At 44.4% G+C, this 18682-nt stretch overlaps 1 protein-coding gene across 2 annotated transcripts in view; it reads left to right on the top strand.

The window, feature by feature from the left end:
* The window catches only part of KIAA0825 (KIAA0825 ortholog), a 2111807-nt gene that overhangs the window by 258624 nt on the left and 1834501 nt on the right, over positions 1-18682 (top strand). For both annotated transcript variants that reach the window (XM_069225418.1, XM_069225426.1), the window contains exon 4: positions 1957-2125. In XM_069225418.1, coding sequence (XP_069081519.1) covers positions 1957-2125 — 169 coding nt within the window. The remainder of the gene's footprint in view (positions 1-1956; positions 2126-18682) is intronic.

Here is an 18682-nt window from a genome sequence, read left to right as displayed (position 1 = left end):
TGACTATCCTGTTCTGTGTGCCAAAGGACGTTGTTGGCTTCCTATCACTGCTAGGATTCTCTCAACTCACCATACATTTCTTCTGAACGGTTTTCCTGATTTTCACATACGTTAGACATTTCCACTCCCAAATTTCTTCCCAAATTATTCCACCAAAACTGATATGTCTTTGCACACATTAGATATTTTGCAAAGCATAAATGTAACTGCAGAATAGAAACATGAGTGGGCGGGCCTCCCTGCCTCACCTATTTACATAGTGTTTCTTTCTGTGCCACTGGTATTGCACTTCTGATGTTCAGTAAAGCTTGCTATTGTATTCTACTATATATGAATAGAGGAGAAAATCCCAAAATGGAAAGGCTACTTGTAATCCATGTTTTCCATTTTGGGTGTTCTCTCTGAATTCATGAACATCACTCATACTTCCGTATGGATAAGGATAATGACCTTTAATGCTGTGCTATAGGGTATTTACTCACTGTAACCTTCAACAAGCATTGGCAAAGCCAATAGGTCGGACCTATGCAAGGTATTTGTAATTTTTATTTTTATCCATGTTGTACAGCAGCATGGCTGAAAAAAACGCTTTGACACTGCCAATGCTCCTGCATCATAGTGCTTTTTTGAAGACCGAAGGGAGGGAGACAATCCAGAGAGTAGGTGAGATTAAAAAAACACCATGATGTGGGCAACATTTTCCGCGTCATAGCATTTTTGTTGTTATGAGGGCGGGTGCAGGGCAACACAGACAACGGGAGGGAGAGTGACAGTTGGGCAACCCGGACAACATGCAGGACATATGATGACAACAGGAGGGAGTGTGGAGGCAAGCCAACATGGACAATGGGAGGGAGCATAGGGGCAAGCCAACACAGACAACTAGAAGAAGTTGGGGCCAAGCCAACACAAATGGAAGAAGGGTAGAAACAAGCCAACACAGAAAATGAGAGGTAGGGTTGGTTGGACGTCAACACGGACAACGGGAGGGAGGATGGGGCAAGCCAGTGCAGACAACCGGGGCAGGGTGGGGCAAAGTTAACTTGGACAACAGGAGGGCGGGTAGGTGCAAGCCAACTTAGATACCAGAAGGAATATGGCTGCGTAAGAGCAAGCCAGCATGGACAGGGGAGGGACAAGGATGAATTACAGGAGGGAGCCTGCTGAAAAAAGCACACACTGTTACAGTGCTTAAACTCGAAGAAAAAAGTAGCTCCTAAAGAATGAGCATTAGAAGCGCACAAGTAATGCATCTGTGCCCGAAGGGGTGGGAGAGGGAAAACCAGAAAGATGAAAGGGGAAGGAAGCCTGCAGCAGCAGCTGATCAATATAAAGCAATTTATTGAGAGTGACAATATAGCAAACCAATGGTAAGCAATGGGCGCTTTTCAAGCCCTCTGACAGAAAGTAAAATTCCTCGAAGAGTGAGTGATTCCCCTCTGTTATACATGGAATAGGTACAGCCGCTTCCAATGTTTTATGAAAGGCAGAATCGGCATTCCTTATTTTTATTTTCTTTGAAAAGAAATTGCTATGTTGTTGATTTCAGGAAAAATAAACTACCTACACGGATAATGTATTAAAAAAACAGAAGAAGTTTAGAAACTTAAACATTTCAGTTTGCAACCCCATAGTCATAAAAAAAGTGAAGTATTAAAATGTTAAAGCTTGGAGAATTAGCTGCTCCTTATCCTTCTAAAATAGAGACGAGGACTTTGGCTGTATAATAAACCACCCCAGATATCCTTGCTCAACAAAAGGTAATACTGTGTGTGATACACTTGTTAACAGGCAAATAATTGCCTCTATATTTGTACTTGTTTTGATTTATTAAAATCAATAAGGTATGTTTAAAAAAAAAAGCTTTACAAAATCTATACGCTTTTCTTTAATCTGTATTGCCTTTCACAGAAGAATGGTTTCCAATACCTCAAATGTGTTTTTTCCTTTTCTCAGAGTTGAACAATGTCTTCAGAAACTCCAGTCTGAAATAAATGAAACATGTCCCAGTGAGCTGATACAAGACACTGCTGGGTGCCTTCTGTGGCTAAATAATTGCAGTTTCAATTCACTTAAACCATCCTCAACTCCCCATGGAGAGCTGCTGGAATTTCTCAGAACACTGGTAAACCATGTTTGTTTTCTGTATTTTGTAAATGTGAGTTTACCCTGACAAATGCAGTGGTAAATATCAACATGTGTTACTCTTTCAAATGACTTATGATATCTTAGTGTTCAGTTCTTATCGAATAGTCCTATTTCCAGCTTTTGAACCTAGCAATTTAAGGAGACACTGAGTTTCTGATAATCAAGATACTTCTTTAGCTCTTTTGGACATTTTTGCTGGCTCTGTGATTACTAGGCCACAGCAACGTTTCTCCAGATAGGTATTGTTTAGCACGTGCGTAAACAGGAGCCATAGCACGTCCTAATGGACACCCCTCCTCACCTTTTGGCCACTATAAAGAATGTCTATCAGGTCAGCCTAACAGACACTCTTTATTTTCAGGTCAGGCAACCAGGAGGTAGAGATGCAATAAATGTGCAGGCACCTAGCTGCCTGGCAGACCTTTGCCGGGCTGAAGAAGTCACAGCTCCTGTGAGAGTGACATCTTAAGCCTGGCAAAGCACCTCGAGGCCCTCCACCTTGTGATGAGGGGGAGATTTGCTGATTGCATCAGACCTGGGTGCTTCAGTTATAAGCCCTGAAGTGCCAGGGCTGAGTGTCAATGAAATCTCATCACAGAGTAGGGGGGTGAAGGGGATGTCAGCAGTCTCACTGACCCCCATTCCACTCATTGACAATTGAGGGACTGCTTCCTTCCCTTATTGGCTAACCTAGGTCAGGCAGTGAGGGAAGTCAGCAGTCCCAACCTTCCTGGGACCTCCAAGGCTTGGCACTGCTGCTTTCCCTCAATGAGGGATGGCAGCAGTCCCATCCCTCCTGGGATCTCTGAGGCAGAGCTGTGCAGTTATGCATGATTTTATTTTTAATGTCTGATACATGCGTGCATGGATATTTGAGAGTGTACTGTCATTGGATGTGTGTCTGTGTGTGTGCGTCCATGTGTGAATGCCTGAGTGTGAGTGAGTGTTTGTGTGTATTTGTGTTCTGACCGCCCCCACTAAAAGTACAGGCCCCTACTGGTAAACAGTACTTTCAATGCACAAGGCATATTAACGCCATGTTAAGTGATAAGTCTTGATAAGAAGTTAGGAATACAAAAAAGTGATCATGGAGTGCTTGAATTAATTTCTTCCTCTCGTAATTACTCTAGGCTCCATCCCAGTCCATCATATTTTTGCCCGCCATGCATGTCAGAATAGAACCAACTACGAACAAAGCACCTTTGGTCTTGCTCCAGTAGGGACAGTCCAGCCCAAATTGCCAAGCCAGGCTTTCTCGGAATTGGAACACAAACAACCCCAAACTGGTTTTGTCCTAGTCTGACCCTGTCAGGGTGAAACCGGGCTTGGGTTTACTTGTGTTCTAGTTCGAAGTGGACCTCGCTTGGCAGTTTATGCTGGACTATACTTGTGGAGCACGACTGAGGCTGATTTGCATATGGCTGGGTCCAATCTGAGGTGGCATAGTGGGCAAAAAAAAAAAGACAGGTTGGAATTCGACCCCAAGCGATTGCCAGTGGTTGGACTATTTTTTTATCACTCTTTGTGTGTTTGGTTCGAGATTAGAAGCTAAACAACAGAGAATCTTAGAAAATGGAATTTGTATGTACTTCCAAGGTAAATATTAATGTACTTTCAAAAATAATAACATATTCTTACTGGCAGTGTGACTAACAACTTCCAAAGAAAAATCTGGCGGTCTTGCACCCTGGTGACAGGAATAAGCATTCCTGTCGCCAGGATACACTCGCACCCAATTCCACATACCCACACACATGCACTCACACACTCATACACACAAACTAACGCACCTCCACTCACCCTCGCAGACGCGACATACACACCCATTCCCACTGACAAACAAACACTGCATGCAGGCACGCATCCACTCTCCTCCCCCATGCGCATACATACATTCACACACCCCTGCGCCGCGTACACTCACACATTCACTCCCCCTTCCCGAATGCGTATACATACATTCACACACACACCCCCTGCATCTCCTACATGCACGCATTCACTCTCCCTCCCCATGCGCATACATACATTCACACACACACACCCTGCACTGCATACACGCACACATTCACTGCCCCCATGCGCATACATACATTCACACACACACACCCCCTTGCACCGCTTACATGCACTCACCCGCTCTCCCCGTTCACTCACACAAACACGGACTCCCTCCCCTGTTGACTCACATAAACAAGCACCCCCTCCCCGTTCACTCACACAAACATGCACCCCCTCCCACATTCACTCACACAAACACGCACCCCTCCCCTTTTTACTCACACAAACACGCACCTTCTCCCCATCCACTTACATACACATGCAACACGCACTCACCCCTTCCATCCGCTTCATCCGCTCAGTCGCACTCAGTTGCTCACACACGCACACATGCACTCGCCCCATCCACAAACACTCACCCCCCTACCCCATCCACAATCACTCACACATGCAGACACTCGCCCACAAATGCCCCGCTCCCCCTGCATTCACGACATTCACACACACTCACACACCCCCTCCCCTGTCAGACGATCCACTTACCTTCTCTGTCAAGGAGGTCATCTGGGAGTGGACGGGTCTTGCGCACACCTCAGGAAAATTACTTGCCTGATATAAGGAACTGTGTCTCTTCTTGTGTTGATCCAGAAGTCAAAACTCAGCTTGATTCACTCTGAAGGGTAGTAATGAATATCCTAGGCTGCTCTCTTATTGCCTTATTGCCTTGGTACATTACCATTTCCTCCTACAGGAGTCTGTTGCCTAATTTTCTCATGCCCCTTTCTTCACCAGAAATGAGCTAATACATGGAGAACGTACACCTTCTGTTATGTGCTCTATTAGGGGAAATGCCACTGACCAAAGAAATACGGGCAAAGAGAATCAAGTCATGAGCCTGCCCAGAGAACTGTCACCGTCCTTTACAGTCTGCCCTGACAGGAGCTCGAAGAGCATGGGCTCAGCTTGCCATCCAAGAATATTAATGTCTGCAGATGCATTATGCCACGGGGCAGAGAGGCTATGGCAGTGTGGGGGGAAAAAAGTAAAGACCAGGCACAGAGTGACAATAATGATTTTCATTACATGAGTGACTCCTTGGTGTCCTGAGCAAGAAAGTTCAACCACGTGGCCACGGATAAGAGCATGCCTGGCATGCCCCCTGCTGCTGCTGAGCCACAAATTCAGCATGCCCGATGGCTTTGGCAAAGCCAGTGTCAACCCTTTAACTTTAAAGTTCAAGAGGTCGTGATGCAGAATCGGGGCCATGTGAGTATAATTACAGAAGCCAAAAATAATTAGGTAGTCAGTTTCAGATCAGCATTAATAATGCACCAAACAGAGCCAAGGTCACTCTCCATAGCAAGAAAATACCTGAACCAAAATATAGATAAGCAAAGGAATAGCATACATTTGTTCTCTTTAAAAGTCAAGGAAAGTCTAAATATAAATCAGATAGATGGACTAACATGGAGTCTGTCTTCATGAAAGTAAGCAGTATGCCTGGCACATCTCCCAAAAAGAGAGGTTTTCAGATGGCGAAAGGCGCACTTTCAACATGGTGTGAAGTGAGATCACATGGCTAACAAGAAATCATCATTTGTGTAAATAGGATACATGGAAATAAACATTTTGGGAGACCTACTTTTCATGCATTATTGTACATGAAAAATAATGATGTGATATTTGTTTGAGAAGTAAAACAATAAACAGTGCACTGCTCATATCAATCCTGGATAATGAACCTTTAACATGTTGCAAATAGAGGAACATTGAGCATATGTGGCTTTCTTCTTGAGGAACACAAGTTATAACATTTCAATCATGGAAGAAATCAGGTGATTGGTTGAGGAGGTGGAAGCCCCACTCAAACAAAAACCACAATCCTTGTCAGAGTGAACCACAAAAGTTACTAAATTAACCTGCGCTTAGCCCTTTGGTACAGCTTGGCTCACAAGGAGTCAGTCTTAACATAGAGACAAGGTGTAAAAGTATTGATGCAGTACACCAACAGTAATAAAGTGAAAACACAACAGAAGAAAAATGGCAAATCAGAATTTGAAAAAATGAAGTACATTTTAATTTTAATAAATAAATTAATAACGGGACAACAAAAATCCAATCATTAGAACCTGAGATACTCATTTTTTAAAGTTTTAGGTACATATAGCACCCAAAAGAACAAAGCACAACTTGCAGTCATCTGGTCATGCTAAACGGGGGAAAGTTGCAAGTTCAGGCCAGCCGAGACCAGGTTTGTCGCGCTGTAAATGTTACCTTCTCAAAGTCTGGTGTGAAGAGTTCTGTTCACAGTGAAAAAGACCAAGCAGAAACAGTGGGAGCATTGCAGGTGGTTGTCGCTGTAGCACAAAAATCCGGTTGAGCATCGCAGAAAGTCATTGCTGGAGCTTTACATTGACGGTCACTGCAGGCTTGTTGTAGCTCTAATTACAGATCTGGTGTTGCCGGACGTCGCTGGCATCTCTGTAGCACGAACAGTTGGGTTCACCAGGGATTCATGTCGGCGTTCATTGCAGGCCACAGGGTCTCAGCGTCAACAGGCCTGTTTGTAGTTGCAAAGAGCCATAAGCTTCAGGATTTCACCCTTCTCCACAGACGGAGCTCAGCTGATACCAGCAAGGGTCCAGGACATGCGGAGACACCTCTTGGGCACTTAGAGCTCACTTCGGCAAAGACCAGCAGGACTCAGGAAGGTCCAGTTACAGCTCCAAGCAGGTCCAGTGCAGCAGCTTAGCTGGGCAGTACCAGGGATGCTCTGAAGCGTATGTTGTCCCTATAGCTCAAACAGGAGGTAAGCCAGGTGACCCTTTGAGTCGCTCAGGTTAATCTCAGATGAAGGCAGCAGGTCCAGTCTTCCTTTTCAGAGATCAAGGCAGTCCGCAATCAGTAGGGCAGTCCTCAGATAGCAGCATGGCAGTCCTTTAAGGGGCAAGGTAGCCCTTCTGGCCTGTTCACAGGTCCGGGAGTGTACTGAAGAATGCCTCTGGAGTGCCAGTTTTTATACCTAGTGCAAGTCATTGAAGTGAATAGATTCCCTATACTTCCCCCCTATCTGGTTCTGGAAAATTCTTCCCCTCCCCTGTCAAGACTCCAAAACGTTTGGGGTGACCCTGCAGAGAGGGCCAGGCCCAACAATTCAAATCTAGAAAAGCGTGATAATGAAAATGAACTCTCTCTCGCTTATTTTCTGCAAAGGAAAAACACAGGAAAACCTGCACATAGGAAACTCATTCACAAAACATTTCATTGTGTATTCTCTTCATCAGTTTTAAATTGGATGTCATTGTGAGCAAGCTGAGGTCTAGTAAGGCTAACTTGCGGTCTATTAATGTTAGCTTAAGCACATAAAATAACAATTATTTTTTAATCATCAAAAAGTTGCTTCACACGTAAGTTTAACTTATAGCTGAAAATTCATGTCAGGTCGGTAGGCTTTACCTGTTGTTCAAAATGGTGAATTTTCTCAGATCCATATCCTTTATTATCAATTATTGAGACAGCTAAACAAGGTTGACAGTGCTACAGTGCTCTTCATTGTAGCACATTGCTTTTGCCACTGTAAAACCAGATCTTATCCATTATTGGAGCTTTCATAGATTCACATGCTTGAATTATTCCCCGTCGTCGAAGTAGGAGTCCCACGGTACCTTAGAAAGCAGTATGTAAGAATCACATAAGTTATAATGGCAGCAGCCATCTATTTAATAGCCTATCTATGTCCTTTTGAAAAAAGAAGCAAACTCAAGCCTTGACCAATCAGGCACCAGCACCCTCTAGAATACTCCCAAAAGAGGCTATCTCCCTCAGATTTTCTAACGCACGTCATGTGAACTGAGTCTCTCTGAGCTCTGCTCAGTGTTTTCCTGTGGAAATCTTCTTCTTTAATTCAAAGAGGTCTCAAACCATGCTAAAAAAGGTATTTTTTCGCCCTTGTACCTCCTGTGTCAGAAAAAGGCTTCATATTGATGATCCTCATAAGGATTGCCTATATTGCCTGTATCCTAAACATCAAGCAAAATACTGTAAAATATGTCATACTTTCCCATCCAAGACTCTTAGGGACAGAGAAGGAAGACTTCTTTTGTGCCTACAGGCGAAGAGGGCATGGAGAGAGACCACTAAGTTTTTGGACTGGGACAGGAGATTAATGACAAAGACTCCAGTTTGGTGTAGTGACCAACTACGAGAACTTCGTACATTAAAGGGCTTCCGTGCTTGGAGGCTAATTGGCATTGACAAACTCAGGGATGTTTGGAGGGAGGGCTCCCAGATTACATTCTCAGACTTACAGACTGAATATGACCTGGGACCCTCTGAGAAATGTAAGCACATCCAACTGGGCCACGTCCTGGGGAGGAATCTACATGCAGGGAAACAAGTTCCTGATTTCTCCACACTGAAGGACCGCCTGTTGATGGACCCTATACCGGAGAAAGCAGTTTCTCTGATTTATAAAAAATTGATGAATAACTCACCAGACATTGGCAGGCTCCCCGAGTGCCATGGGAGCGGGATGTAGGGCGAATTGAAGATTATGACTGGCAAGACGCCCTCCAGAGCCCAAGAGATGTCTGAATCCTGGTGCGATTCCGCCTTGTGCAATTACGAATCCTTCATAGACCATATTAACCCTCCTACATCGCATGGGACAAGGGGATTCAGATCTATGCCGAAGAGGGTGTGGCGGAGTGGGCACGTTCTTCCATATCTTGTGCGACTGTCCAATAATACAATTGTTCTTGGGGAAAATAATACACATAATGGCCCAGGTCACGGGACTCAGGGTTGCTTGGGAGCCTAATGGCTAATATTCCAGATCTCAGGGGAAGAAACCTGGTCGAGACACTAAAAGACATGGCTGATGCTAGCAGCGAGGTTGGCCAAGCGGGATGTTGCCGAGTCATGGGGGGCGTCAGAGACGCCGAACGTTTAAAGCTGCGAGAGGAACATGGACTGGTGCCAAGCTGATAGTCTACCGAGGGAGGAACACAATCCCTATCTCTTTCACAAGAAGCTCATCTTCCCTGTGATTGGCTAACATTGAACAACATTTCTCTTAGGGCAGAACATGTGTCTGGCTTTAACAATGCTCTCGCAGACATTCAGACAGAAGACCGTTGTCACAGGTGGGAGCTGGATCAACAGGAAGTGAGCAGGATCTTCTCACGTTGGGGTTGACCAGCTCTGGATCTCTTTGCTACAAGGGAGAATGCCAAATGCCAGTTTTATGCCAGTCAGTACCCTCTCCTGAGATCGTGGGGGAATACTTTCTCAATGCGATGGTCCGGGATCTTTGCACACGCTTTTCCCCCTTTTCCATTAATTCGCACAGTTCTCAGGAAAATGAAAATGAAACACTGCTTATTTTAATAGCTCCCAGATGGCCCTGACAACACTGGTTCACGGAGCTGATTCTCTTGTCTGTGAGCAAACCCATTCCACTGTTCAAGAAGCGAACACTACTGTCGAAGAACCAAGGGCAGATATTGCATCCGGAACCAGCCTCTCTCCAGTTGCATGCATGGCTCCTGAGTGCTATGAATTAAGAAGCATGAATATCGAACAGGAATGTAGAGAGATACTCTCTAGAGCAAGACCTGAAAGCGCTAACAAAACTTAGACTGAAGTCGAAGAGATTTTGTGCTTGGTGCCAACAAAACAATTATCATCCATTCCAGGCTTCTCCTGAGCAAATCATATCTTATCTCCTCTCACTCGCCAAATCTGGGCTAGTCTTTGCTTCTGTGAATGTCCACCAGGCAGCAATCTCAAGATCCCGATGTGATGCAAGTGAGGCTTCTCTTTGTTCTGTCAGCCTCATCAACAGTTTATGAAGGGGTTATTTCACATTTTGCCTCCTGTGCGACCACCTCCTCCAGAATTGAATCTCAGCATTGTTCTCGCTCAGCTAATAAAATCTCCATTCGAGCCAATACATAAAGCTGAACTAAATTGTCTCACATGGAAAGTCGTTACTCTTCTTTCTCTCACCTCTACCAGGAGAGTAAGTGACATGTAAGCTTTAACGGTTCAGGAACCATTCTTCCATTTCTCAACTGACTTTGTGCTTGTCAGAACAAATCCAAAATACATCCCGAAGATCCGATCTCAGTTCCATCTCAATGAAACCCATCATCCTGCGTACATTCTTTCCAAATCTAACTACTCCGACTGAAAGAGCTCTACATTTTCTAGACATAAAACAATGTCTCAAATTTTATTTCCACCGCACAAAGTAGCTGTGCAAAACGGATCAATTGTTAGACTCCTACAGACAGGAAGCTAGGGGAGCTCTGGCAAAGAAACCAACAATAGCAAAATGGATTTAAAAACAATTCAGTTCTTCCATTCTAAAGATGGCAAACCGCTGACCAAGAAACCTAAGGTGCATTCCACAAGGGCAGTGTCAACCTCAGCTGCTCTTTTCGCAGGCATATTATTGGATAAGATATGTCGGGCTGTGACCTGGAAGACTACAATTCCTTCATGCAGCACTACTGCCTGGAGTCAGCACACCGTAGCGATTCGGCAGTAGGACAAGTGGTGCTGCGCCATCTATTTCAGTAAGGTGAACTTAATTTTAATGTAAACTGTTATCATGCTGCTATAGTGCTTCTTGTACTTCTGTGATTTAACAAGGTATTTATATATAAAATATACTGTGTATAAATAATTATTGTATTCCTCTTAGAGACTACTATGAACAGTTTTTCTATTTACCAACCATCCACTAAGTTTGTAATATCTTTAAATACTGTTTGCTATTCTAATTCAAGCATGTGAATCTATCAAAGATCCTATACTGGATAAGAAAATAAGTTACTTACCTGTAACAGCAGTTATCCAGTATTGGTATCTTTCATAGATTCACATGCAACCCACCCTCCTCTCCTTAAAGGCTCAACTTTTACCTCAGTGTGTACTTCACTCTTGTGCTCGAAAATCTGAGGGAGAGAGCCTCTCTTAGGAGTATTCTAGAGGGTGCTGGTGCCTGATTGGTCATGGCTTAAGTTTGGTTCTTTTTTCAAAAGGACATAGATTGGCTATTAAATGGATGGCTGCTGCCAAAATAGCCTATGTGATTCTTACATACTGCTTTCTAAGATACCGTGGGACTCCAACTTCGACAGGGAAATGATTCAAGCATGTGAATCTATGAAAGACACCAATGCTGGATAACTGCAGTTACAGGTAAGTAACTTGTTTTCTTGTGCTTTACCAGCTAATTGTGTGGAATGAGCAACCTGAGTGGTTTATGGAGCTGTCAATCACCACGTAGCCTAGAAGGTCTCTCTCATACAAACAGAGAAGAGAATAAAGCTTCACAAAAAATATTTGCCACTTAGTTTCTGCCTGCAAGCTCTCTTGTGATTTGTTGGTGGATGTCAGAACTGGTCCGGTCAGATAGAACCAATTGCACCATCTAACCATGCCCTTTACACTGCAGCTAAACAGTTATTTACTAGTACAGATTGCATCCCTATGTAAAGAAGACTCCAGCCCGAGGTCAAATGACCTTAATCTTAATGTGAATCTTGAAATGCATCAGAAAGGGGAAAGTAAAAAAGAAAAATGTAGGCTTTTCCATAGTGTGGTGAGTAAGAGTATTAGAGTCCACCAAAGAAGCATAACAAAAGTAATCTTGTGAACACATATTCTCGAAAAGCTTCAGAAAGCGGAAAGTACAAATAAAAATATAGGTTTCCCCTACTGTGGTGAGTAAGAGTCTTAGGGTCAACTAAAGAAGCATGGCAAAAGTAATCTTGTGAACACAGGTTTCCCGTATATATAAGCAAAGTAGATACAGAAATTTTCAGACTGTTCTTTGACACAAAGGAGAACAGGCGATGTAACCATCAAGGGGGCACAGCACCCTTGCTTTCAATTTCTAATGAAGCCCTGTCCCCCGGTGATTTATACTGGATTTGGTTTAGCTAATGTTTAAAACAGATAACGAGAATTTAATGACTAATACTCTCTCATATAAACCTCATGGTGTATTCCCTCATTATATTCCTCTCTCTCACTTTAGCTTTTGTTTCTGTGCTTACAGTCTCAGCATTGAACAGCATAAGGTGTTTAGCAGCTTATGTTACCATATTGTAGGAAAATGCCACTGTTGGCATTGTTACCCCCCCCGCCCCCCCTTTACGGATTAAACAGGAAAGGACGAGGACATTGGCCCGTGATTCAGATTAGAGACTGATATCTAACTTGATGACATTGGATTTTATGTATCATTTAAATGAGTCTGCAAAACAAGGGGACTCCTTGAAACTATTTGCTTTTCTGATTATTATGTAGCAAAAGGCAAGACTTGAATAAGGATATGGATTTGTGATGATTTGTTAGCAGTGATCTGTCTGATTTATGTTGGATGCAGAACCGAACAGTATACGTTGGGAGCATATTCATTTGCCCTGAAGAAGGTGGTGGAATAATCCTTTTATGACCACCGAAACGCGTCAACGCTAATTGGACTGCTGGACCCATTGGAACGGGCCTAAATTTGAATAGGGATTGTGTGCAGAAATTGATTAGCTTGTACATACCAAAATTGGGACAGCTTGAAGATAATAGATGAAAACGGTTGTCTTTTTTTGTCTCTCCCATGTGTATGGTGTATTTTAAATGTTTGGTTTTTATCCAATAATTTTCATGTTTATGTGTCATGGGTAGTATGATTTTGTAATTTTATGGGATTATTTAATTAAATTAATTATTTTACTAATTCCTTTATTTTAGATCAATAATTGGGGGGATTGATTGGGTAATATAGTGTGTGGTGTATTTGAGAACAGTCATTGGAGTGAAAGGGTGTGTTGATTAGTTGTCATTTCCTCAGGGGACTTTTTCATTTTTTGCTGTGTCACGGTGCCCTGTCTCCTTGGCGTATTAGATACAGGAGGGCCCTCGTTTGTCTGGTACCCCCACTTTTCGCCTAGTGTTGATGTCAACTTTGATTGAAAGTGTGCTGAGACCCCAGCTAACCAGGCCCCAACACCAGTGTTCTTTCTCTAAATCTGTACCTTTGTTTCCACAATTCGCACAGTCCTGGCACACAGTTAAGTCCCTTGTAAAAGGTACCACTGGTACCAAGGGCCCTGTGGCCAGGGAAGGTCTCTAAGGGCTGCAGCATGTATTATGCCACCATGGGGACCCCTCACTGAGCACATGCTTGTATGTGCTGATGGGGAGAAAAGACAAAGTTGACATGGCACTCCCCTCAGGGTTTCCTGTCCCTAAACCACTGCCTGTAGCATAGGCAAGGCAGGGGCACTGACCACAGGTGAGGGCATAGCTGCATGAGCACTATGCCCCTACAGTGTCTAAGTCAATTCTTAGACATTTTAAGTGCAGGATAGCCATACTGAGTATATGGTCTGGGAGTTTGTCATTGCGAACGCCACAGCACCATAATGGCTACACTGAATACTGGGAAGATTGGTATCAAATTTCTCAGGACAATAAACCCACACTGATGCCAGTGTGAGATTTATTGAAAAATGTACACAGAGGGCATCTTAGAGATGCCCCCTGTATATTAGCCCAACTGCTAGTGTAAGGCTGACCGGTCTATGCCAGCCTGCCACTTCCAGACGAGTTTCTGACCACATGGGGTGAGTGCCTTTGTGCACTCTATGGTCAGAAACAAAGCCTGTCCTGGGTGGAGGTGCTTCAGGAATTGTAACACCTGGCAGTGAGCCTCAGAGGATCAGGCCTGGTATTACAGTGCCCCATGGCACTCCAGCCAGTGGAGATGCCCCCCCCGACGATCCCCCACTTTTTGGCAACAAGTCCAGAGGGATGATGAGAAAAACAAGGAGGAGTCATCCCCTCAGCCAGGACCACCCCTAAGATGTCCAGAGCTGACGTGACCCCCCTCCTTGAGAAATCCGCCATCTTGCTTTGGAGGATTAGGACCAATAGGGATAGGGATGTGCCCCTCTCCCTAGAGGGAGTGGGCACAAGGAGGGTGTAGCCACCCTCAGGTACAGTAGCCATTGGCTACTGCCCCCTGACACTAACACACCCCGAAATTTAGTATTTAGGGGTGACCCTGAACCCAGCTCTTCAGATTCCTGACGACCTCAAGAAAGAAGAAGGACTGCTGAGCTGAAAACCCCACAGAGAAGAGGAGACAACAAATGACTCGGCCCCAGCCCTACCGGCCTGTCTCCTGCTTCAAAAAGCTGCAATAGAAGAAGCAACGTGTTCTGCAGGACCAATGACCCCTTAAAAGCCTCCAGGGGACTGGCTGCATCACCAAAAACCAAGAAACTCCCGTGGACAGCCGACCTGTCCAACGAGAAGAAGAAGAAACCATCTTTAAAGGGATTCCCACCTCACTCCAGACTACTCTGCACCCAACACCCCTGGCCCGTGTCCAGAAGAACCAACCAGCCAGATAGGACCCCCCAGCCGATTCTGACCAAGTGTCCACCTCGGGCTGAACTCTCCACACCTCAGCGATGACACCTGCAGTGGGAATCCTGAGGTCCCACCTGACCGCGACTGCCCAAGACGACGATATCTGACGCCTGGAGAAGCGCTACACCCGCATCCCCCAGACTCGAGAGACTAGTGCAGGAGTGACCAACAGGTGACCCTCCTCCCTGCCCAGTCAGAGGCTTGCCCGAGAAGCCCCACTGTGCCCTGCCTGCAGCGCCTAAGTGCCCCCCGGGTCTTCCCATTGAGTTCTACTGGAAACCCAACGCCCTGTTTGCACCCTGCACCCGGCCACCCCGCGCTGCTGAGGGTACGTGTTTGGTGCCTACTTAGGGCCCCTCCAGTACTCCTCTAAACCCTTCTGTTCTGCCCTCCGACAAGGTGGGTACTTACCTGCAAGCAGATCAAAACTGGAATACCCCCTGTCTCCATAGGCTCCCATGTTATTTTGGCTCCTGTTTGACCGCTGCACCTAACCGGCCCTGTGTTGCTGGTGCTGGGTGTTTGGGATTATTTTGAACCCCCAACGGTGGGCTATCTATGCCCTGGAGACTGAACCCGTAAGTTTGTAACTTACCTCGAAAAAACTGTACTTTACTTACCTCCCCTGGGAACTGTTGAAAATTGCAGAGCCCACTTACAAAATAGCTTTTTGGCATTTTAAAGAAAATGTGTACATTGTTGATTCCATTCAAAGTTCTAAGTATTACTATGTAAAGTACCTTTCATTTAATGTACTTAACTGCTAAATGAATTTTGTGGTTCTAGATATAAATTATATTTTTCTATATAAAAACCTATTGTTCTGGAGTTAAGTCATTGAGTGTGTGTTTTCACTTATTGCTTGTGTGTGTACTACAAATGCTTAACACTACCCTCTGATAAGCCTAGTTGCTCGAACACACTACCACAATTAGAGCATTAGTATTATCTATTACTGCCTCTGTCAAGCCTTCTGGGGAACCCCTGGACTCTGTGCACACTATATCTCATTTTGAAATAGTAAATACAGAACCAGCTTCCTACACATATCATTGATGAAAAAGCAGATCCTACAAATAAAGCACGCTCATATTACCGTGTGTGTACATTTGTTGGGTATTCAGCCTAAATTAATATATTTAAAAGGATGCATAGGTGCAAGTTTGACAGAGCTTCCTTACTGAAAAAATAGTGGCATTGACCCTCTAATGGACTAGCAGCTTACCTTGTAAGGGCCTTGAACATTCATTTGTTTGTATGACACAGTACATTGTGCCATTTGAACTATATTGTGATAACAAAAAGCTCCCATCAACCACTAATCCCTTCTTTATCTGAGCAACGCTGATTGCATGGCCAGTTACTGTAGTGGGAATAGTTCTTTGGAAGAGCTAATAAAATGCACACGTCTGTAGGCATATGGAACCTTAATTATGTGATTTGCACAATGTTATTGCTTAGAAGCATTAAATGAGGTGAGTGCAAGCTTGCAGGAAAACATGTATCTCAATGTAGTGCCTCAAAAGGCTCTTACAGAGATGCTAATAGACATATAAATATTCCGGAATGCCTAACCTGTTGTCATATGTGACCAAATAAAGGCAGACAATTAAATCGTTCTGTTTTGTAGGCAAGCGGTTAGGTTCCTATAAACAATTACAAGTGTTAGCATTATATCTAGAGCCTTTGTCAAAATCGCAAAACTTTTCTTTAAATGAAATTTCACAGATGGCATATGGAGTCGGAAGAGAGGTACCATGGGCAACAGTTGTGGATTCATCAGGAATCATTAGAATGTGCTCATACCAGTTGCCATAGTAGTGAAAACAAAAAATATCTTTACAATTCTTTGTGTCCAAATAGCGGTCAATGTCTTCAAAAGCTGCATACATTTTTAAGACATTAATACTTTGTGTAACCACACTGATATTCAGTGGATTGGCAAAGAGACTTGAAGTCATAATTTCATCCAAATGAACATATCAACAAAAGTGGTTTAAATAGCTAATTGAACAGGAGTTGGATCATCCTATAAATAATGCCTGTTCATTACTATGATCACATATGTAATCCACAAAATGAAGAGGAATTCCTCAAACTGTAATCTAAACATAGCCCTTTTTTATGTAAATACATGTTCAGATGTTTCCTCAGGACTGTAAACACTGTGGTGGCATTACCCAGATACTCTGAGGCAAAAAAGGTATGCTGCAGTGTTGGAGGTCTTGGAACACGATGGGTTGTGGAATAAAAGCTATACAAGTCACAATAATGGATTACTCTCTTCCTCTTGCACTGAGAGGAGCTGTACATTCATTCCTGTCAATTCTACCATCCACTACAGCAATCGTCTTCAAACATTTTAGTGCCACGCCCTCTCCGTCTACATTAATTTCTCCAGAGTTCTCAACATGACAAATTCTCACAGTCATTGTATGAAATACTCAACACTGCAAGCACGTTAACAAATTTTATGGGGCTCAAGCGCTCACTGTTAAACAATTATAGGCAAAGATGATTTGTAATAGTTAATTTCAACTTTGCGTTCTACATGATTGAAGGGAGGCAAATAGCAAACCAAACATTACAAGTGAACATTTACCAGATACTATGCTCGGTCTTACGCCTTGCTCAGAATAAACTCTCTGTATGAAATTGAAAAAAAATACTGTTATGAAAGAATCCAAAATATGTAAGAGGCTTCAGAGCCCTCACTTAAACATTTAGTTGACTTGGAAGGGAGTGGAGAACCGTGTCCTCCTGTGGGGCGTATAGCACTGACTTATCCCAGTTAATCTGGTACCCAGAATAACTCCCGTACTCCACAAAAATCTGGAAGAGTCGCGGCAGAGAATCTAGGGATTTCGCTAAGTAGAGGAGGATATCGTCTGCATATAAGGAGATACGTTCTTCCTCCCTGCCCTCTTCTGTCAGCCTGAACCCATATATCTGGGGGTGGGTACGGATCTTACATGCTAGGGATTCTATAGGGAGAGCAAATAGTAAGGGGGACAAGGGACAACCCTGTCTGGTGCCTCTTGCGATAGGGAGAGAGTCCTGTTCACCCTGACCGCCGCCACCGAGTTACTGTAGAGCAGCCGCACCCATTGCCAATATCTGGAGCCCACCCCAAACCTCTCCAAAGTACATTCCAGGAAGGGCCAGTGTACCGCATCAAATGCTTTTTCAGCATCTAGGGCCAAAAATATGCGTGGGTCTGAGCGGCGCAAGATGGTATGCATCCAGTTATGTGTACGCCTCAGGTTATATCTTGTGGACCGTCCCGGCATGAAGCCAGATTGGTCTCTGTGAACTAAAGGGCTAATAACTCCCTGAAGGCGTGTGGGTAGTACCGTGGCCAGCACTTTCACCTCTACATTAAGGAGGGAAATCGGCCTATAGGATGCACAGGACGTTCTGGGTCAGCCCTCTTTATGAATAACCACTATTTCCGCTGTCCTTAAATCCAGGGGGATTGTGCACTGGCTTCTTGCTCCCAGGAACATCGCCAGGAGATGGGGGGCTACCAGATCGCTCAGCTTTTTAAAATACTTCGTTGGGAACCCATTAGGTCCTGGAGCTTTCCCTGAGCACAGTCCTGCCATGGCCGATATAACCTCTTCTAGGGTAATATCCCCTTCTAAGGCCGCCCGGTCCTCGCACCCAAGGTGGGGACCACAATGCTATGTAAGTATTACCTTATGGGGTGTGGCTCTTGCAACTGGCGGGCCTGGTACAAAGTCCAATAGTAGTCGGTGAAGGCCCCAGCAGTTTCTATATCAGTGGAAACCCGATCCCCTCCTGGGTCTCCACCTCATCCACCCACCTCGCTTCCATTTCTTTCCTACCCAGCCAGGAGTTTCCCTATCTTATCACCCGTTTCGTAGAGCCTATTCTGGGCATTGCGCAGTCGAGCTCTGCTTTCTGATTCTGCCACTGCTCTATATTTTGCTCTAGTTAGCTCCAAGCGACGAAAGGCGGGAGGAGCTGGAACCTGTGCCAGGGCCCCCTCCGTCTCTAGGAGTTGCTGCTCATATTTTTCCAGTGTTTCAGATGCCTTTTTCCTCTTCCGTTCCACTAAGTT

This window comes from Pleurodeles waltl, chromosome 1_1, assembly GCF_031143425.1.
Source record: "Pleurodeles waltl isolate 20211129_DDA chromosome 1_1, aPleWal1.hap1.20221129, whole genome shotgun sequence".
Taxonomy (NCBI): Eukaryota; Metazoa; Chordata; class Amphibia; order Caudata; family Salamandridae; genus Pleurodeles; species Pleurodeles waltl.
Note: the sequence above shows the minus strand (reverse complement) of the source record. Positions and strands in the feature narration are given on the sequence as shown.